General features: G+C 45.0%; 1 protein-coding gene across 1 annotated transcript; it reads left to right on the forward strand.

Moving 5' to 3' along the window:
• Window positions 1-8,030: 8,030 nt before the first annotated feature.
• On the forward strand, window positions 8,031-10,773 carry cry (circadian regulator cryptochrome). The gene is made up of 4 exons (XM_001359977.4): window positions 8,031-8,355; window positions 9,054-9,397; window positions 9,455-10,374; window positions 10,433-10,773. Exons 1-4 carry the CDS (start codon window positions 8,214-8,216, stop codon window positions 10,647-10,649), a joined length of 1,623 nt encoding a protein of 540 aa, XP_001360014.2. The 5' UTR covers window positions 8,031-8,213; the 3' UTR covers window positions 10,650-10,773.
• The last annotated feature ends 1,572 nt before the right edge of the window (window positions 10,774-12,345 follow it).

A 12,345-nucleotide genomic window follows, 5' to 3' on the forward strand; every position in this document is an offset into this window, starting at 1 on the left:
GCCATTGTGTCCATTGTGCATTTGGGTTTTTGGGGGGCTCTCAAAAAATTACAACAAAAGGTAATTTAGCAGTAACAACTTGCTGGCAAACACTTGACTTAACTTTCGGTGTGTGTCAATGTGTGAGGAGGTGTCCTTCGAGGATGTCTTTCCATTGTGTGTGCGTGTGTGTGCGTGTGCTTGTGTGGGTGGGTGGGAAATCCCATTCACAGACATGTAAACGGGCGGCGTGGAGGGGTTAAAGTGAAAAGCAATTTTCGTAACATTTGCATGCCTTAAACTAACACAGACACACACGCTCCCAGACGAATGGAGCGACAGGATAAGGATGGAGCTGCAAATAAGGATGATGCCAGGGCACGGTACACGGGCCACACAGCCTACCTTTAAGAGGGGGGGCGTGGGGGGGATGAGAAAAACTACTGCGCGTGTGTGTGTGTGCTCTGGTATAAGTAGAATGGAGTACGTGTTATGCTGAAAATGCAATTTGCCTTCTGTGCGAAATGTACGGAAAATTTATGCAAATTTCCCCCTTGACCCTCCGTCACCGCCATCGCCGTCGCCGTCGCTGACGCCATCAGGAAGCGGAAACAGGAAGTGCGACCATTGTGTTTGTGTGCGCATGTGAATGTGTGTGTGTGTTTGAGTGAGAGTGCTTATGTGTGTCCACGAGTGTGTGTTTGTGTGTGTGTGTAAGCGCTAAAATGAAAATGTAGTGAAATATGCGATAGAAAAGGAAGAGGTCTTGCCCTTTCCTCTGCTCCACGGGCTAACAGGGCGAAAGAAATCAGGTTGAACGATATGAAGGACTAGGGCTATATCCTGGTTGAATACTTGTACGGAATGTGTGCAGTAATAGTTCCATTTTCGGTAGCTTTTTCTATACAAAAATATATGGGGTATGCAGATGAACACTCAATCAGCTCTTGGGTTATATAATTATGAATATGACACTTCTATATCCAATATCTACACCTTTATCTTATAGCTTGTCTACGCCTTTTCTACACCTTTTCTATAATTTTTCCTTCAAACCCTTTTCCCTGGTAAAACATCACAGAATTGTCCTAGAAAACAGTTTATAAATCGATGCGAAAATATATGTCTTAGGTCTTCTACAAAATAATGCAATTTTCTGAGACGTATAACGATTGAAAGACTCTATGTTTACCCTGGAAAATAATGACGTAGTCCAAGAAACAGAAATTTTAAAGAAGTCTTCAAGAAATCCTGCATAAAAAGAACCTTTTTGAAACATTCATTGCTAAATGTTTGGGCTCTCATTTGGCACACTACGCACCGCACATACAGCAGCTAGACTGCCAGGATGGCCTCTTGTATTCACCAACAAAAAATAGAGGAAAACCAACCTTCAAAAATAATTAATGTGCTCCCAAAACCAACAATTCCCCCACAACCAGCAACAAATCTACCTCTAGTCGAATATCCCCCTACCCAACCAGGGTATGCACATTGCGGGGACTCCCACAAATAAGCCCCTCTACGCGGATGCAACAACTAACGCGACAACAACATCGGTAGCGGCAACACGGTGGTGGCGTTGCATGGAGGGGTCGGGGGTGGCAGGCGGAGGTTAAAAATGTGTTCACAACGTGGTGTAAATTCGCCATCGATAGTTTTGACATTACGTATACGCAGTGGTGCTCCTGCGTGTCTTTGTGTGTGTGTGTGAGTGTGTGTTAGTGGCATTGTGGCACCCCCTGCGGTGGCTTTCGGCAAGGGAAACGACACACACACACAACAGGAAAGAAAAAAGAAAAAACGCCAGAGAAAATTGAACGAAAAAACGATGAAAAATATTGCGAACATGGCCACACACACACACACGCACACGGACACGGAGGCGGAGACTAGGACCAGAAGCGGCAGCAGTGGCCTGTGCCTCTGTGTCGTGTTGGAAAAATGAAAAGCCGCCGGTTAGTTCCAACAGAGCCGCAACACACGCATCTCTCAGTGTGTGTGTGGAAATTGTTTATATTGCATTGCACGTGCCTTTGACATGCCGATCTCCCTTTGTGCCTGCCTCCTATTTAGGGGGGTAGCACTGCCCCGACACGCCGCTGCCGCTGCCTCTGCCCCGTGCCCCGTGCCGCGCTTCTCCTGAGGCGCCTCTGTTTCTGGTTTCTGGCTTTTGGGGCAAAGGAGGAGGTGACGCTACAGCAAACAGAAGCCGCCGCCGGCTCTTCGGGGCAGCACATACTCAGACACGTTCTCTCGCTCCCACTCTCTGGGCGAATGTTTATGGGTGTATAAGTGTGAATTACTGCTCCATAGAGTACTCGCACACACATATAGAGAGAGCAGAGCAGAGCACACAGATACTGTTCGCCTCTAAGCCAAGTGCGAGATAAACGACAGCATTTAAGACGACCAAATCTTTTTAACGCCGCATCCAAGCCATTTTTCAATCCCGATCTAAGCGCAAAGATTAAGTTGTCTTTAAGTCGTCGGAGTAGCCGGAGAAGGGAATGTGGCAGGGAGTGGGGGACAAGGACTAGGGTCTTCCTAGGGCTTTAATGTTCCTCGAATGAATTCATTTGCGTTTCTAATTTGTTGCAACATGAAGGGGGGGTTGCAATACAACATTCCCCCGTCCATTGTCCAATCTTCATTTGCACCTTGCCATTTCCGGAATTTCCATTCCATTTCCTACCTGGCGCACAAATTGCAGGCAACGAACGAACGTCCGAAAGGAGCTGGGAAAATGGCTAAAGGAATGAAAATTAGTTCAGTTCTTTTAAGTTCAGTTCAAAACAATTATTTGAACTTCTGAAATGGGGGGAGAATGGAGAGAGAAAGAGAGAGAATGCTAAGTAGAACGAAGATGGAAATGAAGCCTGATGAAAATGGAAGCCCTTTTTTCTCCTCGAACAAAACAGCTAAAGAAGAGTCGACTCGAGTCTTTTGAAAGAAAGAAAGAAAGTTTCGTTTACATAATTTACTTTTATGAATGCCCAGGGAGCAACTGCCTCTGAAAGTAGTCGAGTTTCTGGTGCTTTCTGCCTCTGGATCCTGCTCGTATCCTGCCGCTCCTGGCGCCATTTTTAATCAGCGAGAATCCCGCTCGCTATCTGTCAGCGCGCTCACACTCGTTGCCGGGGAAGAAAGTTGTATAATCATATTCATGCCTGACATCAAATTCATTAAGAGTGATTAATATTTGTTCGCTGTTTGTTGTTTTTTCCGCCCAGAGAGGAGCGTAGTATCATTCGTTCTCTCTACCCCAAAAGGCGAATCTGCAACCAAAAACTTTATCTTGTGACAGATTCCTCTGGCTTCCATTTGGTCCCCGAGGTGTCTCCCTCTCCCTCTGAATTAATAGCCCTGTTAAGGATTTATGACGGCGAATATATCAAGGATATTAGCCAATTTCCTTCTCCGCCAAAGGGTGTGACCCTAAGCTCCTGGACAAATGGACATCAGTTGCGATAATGCCGCTTAATACTTTGCGGGCCACAAGGTGAAATGGGGTTATAAACGTGGCTCAAGCACCGCCTTCCCTCCTTCCTTTATTGGAAAAGTTGTTAAAGTTGAGCCCCCCATGAATGGCATTGTTCCGGGCTCTTATTGATGGGGCTATTGGGTGGGAGGGTGGTAGGGACCCCCTGAAGTTAGCCAAAGAACGCGCTCGCTTGTTTGCTCTCGTCTCGCCAATCCCCCATTTAATTAGTCCAGCAATCCATTGGATTGCATTCCCACTGAACAACTGTTCAATAAAGCGGAACATGGCCCCCCTGCAGCTGCAGGGCGAGGAGGTCCTGCCAATTCACCTGCTGGCTTGACTTCAAAGGTGGCTGGACTCAGGGTCCACAGCCGTCCAGTCCCTTTTGCTTTACATAAATATTTATGCGAGTTAATTTGTCGGCATATGTATATGCCCCAAAAAGGGTGGACACGACCAGAGAAAGACAAAGAGAGGAGATGGTTTGGGCCTGGGTCTCGGTCTGTTGGGTGCAATCAATCAGACATGAAACAATATTTACAATTTGAAAACGACGCAAGGAATTAATACGATTCGGTTAACTTTACCAATTGACGTCAGTCAACCAGGGTTCACTGTACGTCAGCCAGTCACAGGCGGGGTGGAAAGGGGCAGCGGTTAAGGGCTGGGGGTGGGCGTGGGCGTGGGTGTGGGCGTAGTTTTCTTCGCCTGAATGCCTCGTCTGTCCGTGATACCCGCAGGTAAATCAAACAATGCCTGGAAGGACGGGCAGCCCTAGCCATGGCCCCAAGGTATATTCAAAGGCAGGTAAGGCCTTTTCTGGGAGGTCTAGCATTGGCCCACCTTCTTTTTGATCATAGTCTGCGTATGGCCTATACGGCGGTGGTTCTTCTTCTCCTTGTTTGCCTTGACAGGCGGCGCCTGTTGTTGACAGCCGCCACACACACGCACATAGATACTCCACAGCCCCATCTCCCTCCCACACACACACACGCCACATTCAGACGTTGACAGACACGCAACCCGTCACTGCCACATGTGGTACGGACTACGTACGTACATACTCGTACGTTAGTATGAGCGTGCGGCTGGCATTTTGACTAAAAATAAACAATAGTCGCAGTGGCAAAAACAAAAACGAAAAGCCAATTACAACAATTTCGCATAAAAATAACAAAGCAGCCAGCGGGCCGCCGCCATATTTAAGTGTCTGTCCATCGAGTCGACTTTAGAGAATGCCCTGCAGCAAAAGGGATTTGAAATTAAATATTCTATAATCTCTGGAAAGAGGAAAATGGGCAGAGATGGGGATAGGATCTATAGAGGATTCATTATTTATGATTAAAAAGTATAGAGTATTGAAATCATATCCCATTTCTCTTCATTATTGCAAGGAAAACCCTTGCCAGGAGCCAGAGAAAATGAGCAGGTTTGTTAAGAATATGTGTGAGAAAATATTAGAAAAGTAAAACCTTAAAGATCAATAAACTTTTATAGAATTGTGTTGACAAGGAAATACTTTTGGGAATACTGAAATCAAGGTCATTAGAAAGATCATAATATTCTCTGAAATTTGTTTTAATAATGATTAATATGCTGTAAAAAATGTAAACTATTCTGTTCCTTTTTTAAAGCCCTAATGATGCTTAAAAATTACTTTAAATTTAAAAAAAAGGACAATAAAATTGTGAAATATGTAACAAAAGTGTGATGGCATTCCCCCGAACAGGTAAAAAAGAAAAGTAATATAAATCTCACTTAAGTTGAAAAGGTGGAACGGAACGGAACCCTTTTGCATATTAAATCTGAATGCCAGGCAAAAGTTTCCCCATAGAGTAGTTAAGTCCTCTGCCAGGACCTCCCCCACATACATATACATATACCTATACATATGCACATAAAATTACATTAAATATTATTGCCCAGACAAATGGCTTTCCATGGGCCTGGCTCTGACTCTGGTGCTGTTGCTGCTGCTGGTATTGGTGGCATACAAAGGGTCCAATGGTGCGTATGATTGACATGTTTGATTGTTTAACTTGTATTAGTAAAGTCAGTAAAGTCCTGCCAGCACAGGACAAACACACATCCACACAAAAGGGGTCAAAGAATAACAATCGTGGGAAACAAAGAGAGAAAAGAGAGGCAGATGAGGCTCTGGAAAAAGAAAACACAAGTGGCATATGGTATGTATCCATGCATAATATATATAGCAAGTTGTATCCTTCATGCCAGTGAGTAATAGATATATTTACAGTGCGTTTCGGGAAGATAAAGTTTCCTCAATGAATTTCCGGTGATCCTTAAAGCCTTGGCTTACATTTCGGCTACGTACTTTCTGTGGACACACTTACGTGATTAAGTGAAATTCCTGGAAAATCTATGCAGCTTTCTGTTTGCCAGAGAAGTACATGCATAATCTCTTTACCAACATGGAAAGTTCTCTATTGTTTCGCATATGAAATTCGTAATTCGTATATTTATGGCACTTGTCAGATTTCTGTCAATCTGGAAAGTTAACAATGCAATGGTTGATGACTCGTTCAGTTACGTGCACATGCTCGTTCACCCTTCAAAGAGCACTCCCTCCTCTGAATGTGACATTTCCATGAATGATTCACTCAACAAAAAAAGGCGAAACCCCTTAAAAAGCAATGCCCATAATCGCTACACAAAATTGTGATGGATTGTTTTCTAGATTTTATTGTTTTTCAGTCGCTTTTGAAGGGAGGCAGAGCGGCAGAGTGTAGTTGGTTATTGCGACATGAACTGTTACACTATTGCCCTGCTGTTCGGTTCATAGAACTCCAACGAGGAGAAGACAATACACAACTGGAGAATTATATACACGAGAATTCCTTTCATTTTCCTTGCAATCTTCCCCGCAACAAGCTGCAAGCTGCAATCTGCAATTTGTTGCCTCTGCCTCTGATGTAACGAGGCATCAGCACGAATGGAGGAACAGAACGGAACAGCAGAAGGTGCCCCTGCCCCCCAGTAGGGTGGATGTGTGTGCCCCTTCCACTGATTGCACAAAGGATGCCCGTCAAGTCCTTGGTGACGTGTTGAGCGAAAGAATGAGACAAGCAGCCAGTGCTAGACAGCGGAGCCTCAGTGCACCTGAGCTGGAGGCGAGGGGCAAGACACTGCCAGTGGCAGATGATAAATCGTGCAAGGAGACACAGGAGCAGGAGCACGAGTATCCATGTAAACTATCCCCAAGGAAACCCCTGCCATCAGCTGCAATTGCCACAACAGGAAACCATACATCTCCGTTGGCCCACATGGCGTATGAACAATAATGGGGTAAATCTCTGGCAATTTAATTCCATTTCGTGTCCCTTTCCCAATCGATGAAAGCAAATTAGTTTCATAAAAGCCAACACAGTTCTAAGGAGATTGTTTTGTGCGAGTCCTGCTCTACTATTGTTCGTCCTGTTCCGCTCCCAGTGGCACGGCACTCCAGCTCCCTGTGGCAGACACCGCCGCCTGCTCTTCCGTCAACCGCGTCGTCATCATCATCATTATCAGGAACATCTGAAAGGCTTTGCTTGACTGTTGCATGTACGTAGGTTCCCCCTTCCCCTTCCTATGTTGTGTGTGTGTGTGTGCGCCAGTACACGTGCGGTCCAGAGCTTTGCCATTGACATCCCGTTACGCACGTTGCATGCTGCAACCCCTGCCCCGGCTTCTGCTGCTGGCGTTGCCTGAGCAACATGCAAAGCCCAAGTTTTTTGTGATGCATGTGCACAGCATGGGGTCCAGGACGGGGGGGGTCATCAGGCAAAGCTGGCAGTAGATTTGGGTTTGGGGTTTGGGGTTACCATAGCAATGGATTACACTTAACCATGGGGCTTGGAGTGCACTGGCTAAAGGATACTCTGGATACCCTGTAGTACATTTTTAAGGATTTACTCATAATTTGTTATTGATTGCGATGGAAGGATAAGATCCTTATGTTTTTAATCTCATTAGCGATTATTTAGGTCATATATAAATTAATGTTATAAATATAATTGGAAGTGATAATTTGAGCAAAAATAAGATCTAAGAAGTGGTTTTCTGCGCTGTTTCGACAACCATTCGATAAGTTTTTGCTGTCATCCTATAATCTCTATATCCTTTATCCCTTTGCACAAACATCATATACCCTTCCGCAAGGTTACAGAAAAACTCCCTCCCCCCGAGCAACAGTTGTGTGCATTGTGTACTGCGTAGCCACTAACATAGAGAATTATACAGAGAGAGAGCGTTAAAGACAGCTTGGGGGGGTAGTGGGTTAGAACTGTTCTATGGGTTGGCACGGGGCAGTGCTCACAATGCAACGAACCGTGGGCTGATGACGCGGCTTGAGGGCAAAGTATATAGTATTAATAAGGTGAGGCCTCAACCAGAGAGCTCACACTGACCCCGGTGCTGGAGTGGAAGGCAGGGAGAAAATATGCCGCTGGAAGAGTGGAAGCACCTTACCTCAGTATCATTGTACCTTGGCCGCTATTCAGCAGCGATTGCAAGGTTCGCTCGGATCCAAGCAACAGTTAAGCTGCTGCCTGGCTGGAATCTCCGTCTCCGTCGACACATTCTTCAATAAGCAACCGGCGCGAGCGCACGCGTTAACGGAACACTAGAACGCTTTTTACCTATTCCTCTATTGAATATTTTAGAGAAGAACATATCCAAAGAAAAGTTCTGGAAGAGAACATCTCGTAGTAATCCACTTCCAGGAGATTGCAAGAGATCGCTGCCCAAGATGGTGCCCCGTGGTGCAAATGTGTTGTGGTTCCGTCATGGTCTTCGGCTGCACGACAATCCCGCCCTGTTGGCAGCCCTCGAGGAGAAAGATCAAGGCATTCCCCTGATACCCGTATTCATATTCGACGGCGAGAGTGCAGGTGAGAGCGGGGAAAAGCACAATAAGAGTATTTTTCATCTCGTTTACAATTTGCATGCTCTTTCCGTCTGTGAGCTAATATCGTTTTTGATTTTATTCCGTCTTGCACTGCGGTTATCACATTTTTATTTTCGCGTCTTCCACCCACTCTGTGGCGGAATGAAAGCTCAGCAAATGCAGTTTTTTTGATGGTTCAAGGGGGGAGGGCTGTAGGGAAGGTGCGAACGCTTTTGCATGGCGGAGCAAAACAAACGGTGCGTTCTAATACGATTTGCGGCGAGGGTTTGTACAATGGGAGAGTGGTAAAGTTAATAGAGAGAGGGAGAGAGAGTGAGAGATGTGATGAGAATGCTAAGAACCCTACACAGAGAGGAAGCGAGAGAGCACAGCTGTGGAATACAATGCACTTTTAAGCGGCTTGCAGCTTAGTGGGAGAGCGCGCGAAAAAGCTACTAATTTTACCGATAAGAGGGGAGCTTTACGCCAGCATTTGCGGGAGAAGAGAGTGAGAATTAATTACAGCAATTGAAGATGCAAAAAGCTACTGTTTGAAAGCTACACTAAACGAAAAATGATCATACGCATGGCATTGCTGCGAAATTTATGAGAAGTGCAGAAAAATAAGCAACTTGTGAGGAAAGGAGTATATGTTATAATTTTCTCTGTTTTTCTGAGCAATTATTACCTCTCCCCTCCAAGGCACCAAAAGCGTGGGCTACAACCGTATGCGCTTCCTGCTGGACTCTCTGCAGGACCTCGACGAGCAACTGCAGTCGGCCACCGAGGGACGCGGTCGGCTGTTCGTGTTCGAGGGCGAGCCGACGCTCATCTTCCGGCGGCTGCACGAGCAAGTGCGTCTGCACAAGATCTGTGCCGAACTGGACTGCGAGCCCATCTGGAACGAACGGGATGAGTCCGCCAGGCTGCTGTGCCGCGAGCTGGGCATCGAGTACGTGGAGAAGGTGTCCCACACGCTGTGGGATCCACGCCTCGTGATCGAGACGAACGGCGGCATACCTCCACTGACCTATCAGATGTTCCTCGTAATTATTTCCCTTTATTTTATAGATTCCTTGTGGTTGTAGTCTTTTTTTTTGCAGCACACTGTGCAAATCATTGGAGTGCCACCGCGACCCGCAATCGATGCCCACATCAATGATGCCACATTTATCCAACTGGCGCCGGAACTAAGGCAACATCTGGGCTGTTTCGATCAGGTTCCCAATCCGGAGCACTTCAACATCTACAGCGACAACATGGGCTTCCTGGCGAAGATAAATTGGCGCGGCGGCGAGACCCAGGCCCTGGCGCTCCTCGAGGAGCGCTTGAAGGTGGAGAGGAACGCCTTTGAGCGGGGCTACTATCTGCCCAACCAGGCGAATCCCAACATCCAGGAGGCTCCCAAGTCGATGAGTGCCCACCTGCGTTTCGGCTGCCTCTCCGTGCGCCGCTTCTACTGGAGCGTCCACGATCTCTTCGAGAATGTCCAGCTGGCGGCCTGTGTCCGCGGCGTTCAGATAGAGGGCGGCGCACATATCACCGGGCAGCTTATCTGGCGGGAGTACTTCTACACGATGTCTGTGAACAATCCCAACTACGACCGCATGGAGGGAAATGAGATATGCCTGACCATACCTTGGGCAAAACCCGATGAAAATCTCCTGCAGCGCTGGCGCTTGGGACAGACGGGTTTCCCCCTGATCGATGGTGCCATGCGGCAGCTCCTTGCCGAGGGCTGGCTGCATCACACGCTCCGCAACACGGTGGCCACCTTCCTCACCCGCGGCGGGCTCTGGCAGAGCTGGGAGCCCGGCTTGAAGCACTTTCTCAAGTATCTGCTCGATGCCGATTGGTCGGTGTGTGCTGGCAACTGGATGTGGGTCTCGAGCTCGGCCTTTGAGCGCCTGCTGGACTCTTCTTTGGTGACCTGTCCTGTGGCACTGGCCAAGCGACTCGATCCGGAGGGGGTTTACATTAGGAGATATGTCCCAGAGCTGAAGAATTTACCCAAGGAATATATGTGAGTATGCTGATTAATTTTTAGGGAGTTCTGATCCTCATTTTATATCCGTCTACAGCCACGAACCCTGGCGCTTGTCGGCGGAGCAGCAGGTGAAGTTCGAGTGCCTGATTGGAGTCCACTATCCAGAGCGGATTATAGATCTATCGAAGGCCGTGAAGCGCAACATGATGGCCATGACTGCGCTGCGGAACTCCCTGATCACACCGCCGCCCCATTGCCGGCCCTCCAACGAGGAGGAAGTGCGTCAATTCTTCTGGCTGGCCAACTATTAAATGGAATCTACTACCATAATCCCTATATCAATGTTCAAAATACCTCTACATACCATATATCCTACTCTATACTCTATACGAATAAATAGTCAATTGTCCGCGCGTGTGTGTATATTATATATAATTAATGATGCTTTATTTTAATTAATTAAAATAATTTCTACAATACAATTTGTATGGTTTTTCGTTTTTATTTTTAATTTTTTGTTTTGGTTTTGTTTTGTTTTTTTTTTTTAACAGCTTATAACTTGCGTTTTACTCATGTATCAATTATCAATTTGTTGTTGTAATTTTAGCTTATATTTTTAAAAATCATTTATGTTGTATATATAATTATTATTATCATTTGTATTACGTTTATCAAATTATACGTTAATTAACAGCTTTAATTAAATAGGGCTTTCCTTTAGTTTTTATATTGTTTTTAGCTTTATTTCGAGAAAAATTGAACGCGAATTAATTTCAAAAATTGAAATCGAATTTGATGGTTTTTTTATGTAATGAGAATGAATCGTTATATAGTATGTATATCCTTATAATTTGTCTAAATTGTGGTGTATATTTTATTTTAATGCCTAAAATTCTGGTATTCTTCGTTCTAATAGATGTGTGTGGTGTAGGGGGCGGAGAGGGTGAGAGTGTGGTGCCATACAAATGAAATATATTATAGATATACGTAGGGGTTATACGATGGATGCTGGATGGGACCTATAAAGGAATTATTGTTTGAAATTTGAGTCCCTCGACAGTTTGGAGTTTTTTTTTGTTTTCTAAAGACTTAACCTCGATCCGGCCGAGGATTTTTTAGCACGTCAGTAAACACATTTAGAGAGGCGAACGCACGCACATTGAGTAGAGAGGAGAAGTATCTATGTATGTATAATCAATCAACCAATCAATCAATCATTAACCAACGAACCAACGCATGAACGAGAACTCACACAGCAAATAACAATTTGAGGCAATTTTTATACATTATGGAATCAATATATGTATATATGTATAGGTATGTATATATATATAGGTAGTATTTTGTATGTTGTATATATCTCGTAAACGCATTTCGCTTTTGCTGTTATTATATTTTTAAAGTACTCCTCGATTCAAGTGTATATATGGATGTATGTATGTACATATGCCGATGCATTCACTATGTTTATGTATATATTTTCCGAGTGGCTATCGTATCTGTGTCTGTCTGTTCGTCTGTTTGAGTGATATAAAAATAAAAGCTGCTCCCTCAATCCATGGAGTGCCGCATGCAATATTCCCCCCGCACTTAAATCCCACTTGATGTCCATCTGAATGCTTTAAGCCTATGAGGTTCAATTATATCCATTTGTAGCCTTTTAATGTTAAATGTTAATGTCTTTAATCTTTAATCTTTAATCGGGTGCATTGTCTGTCTCTGTGTGTAAGTGTGCTTTAAGATCATTTAAAAAGCTTGTAGTTCTTGTTTCTGTTTTGTTCGGTATAGATTCTTTTTAGTTGCAAAATGGACGTTTCATAGATAGATATAGATATACACGGTAGATACATAGTATGTATAAGGTATTCTTTCCCTTCCTTCCTTCTTTGAGCAGAAAATGTAGCGGCAGATGGTAAAAAGTTCTTTGAAGCGAGAGACACGTGTCCTGTGCAGAAGTGGGGATTGGATTGGATTGTGTGTTTGTGTGTCTAAGGTGGTTTTATTTTC

Source organism: Drosophila pseudoobscura, chromosome 2 (genome assembly GCF_009870125.1).
Source record: "Drosophila pseudoobscura strain MV-25-SWS-2005 chromosome 2, UCI_Dpse_MV25, whole genome shotgun sequence".
Classification (NCBI taxonomy): domain Eukaryota; kingdom Metazoa; phylum Arthropoda; class Insecta; order Diptera; family Drosophilidae; genus Drosophila; species Drosophila pseudoobscura.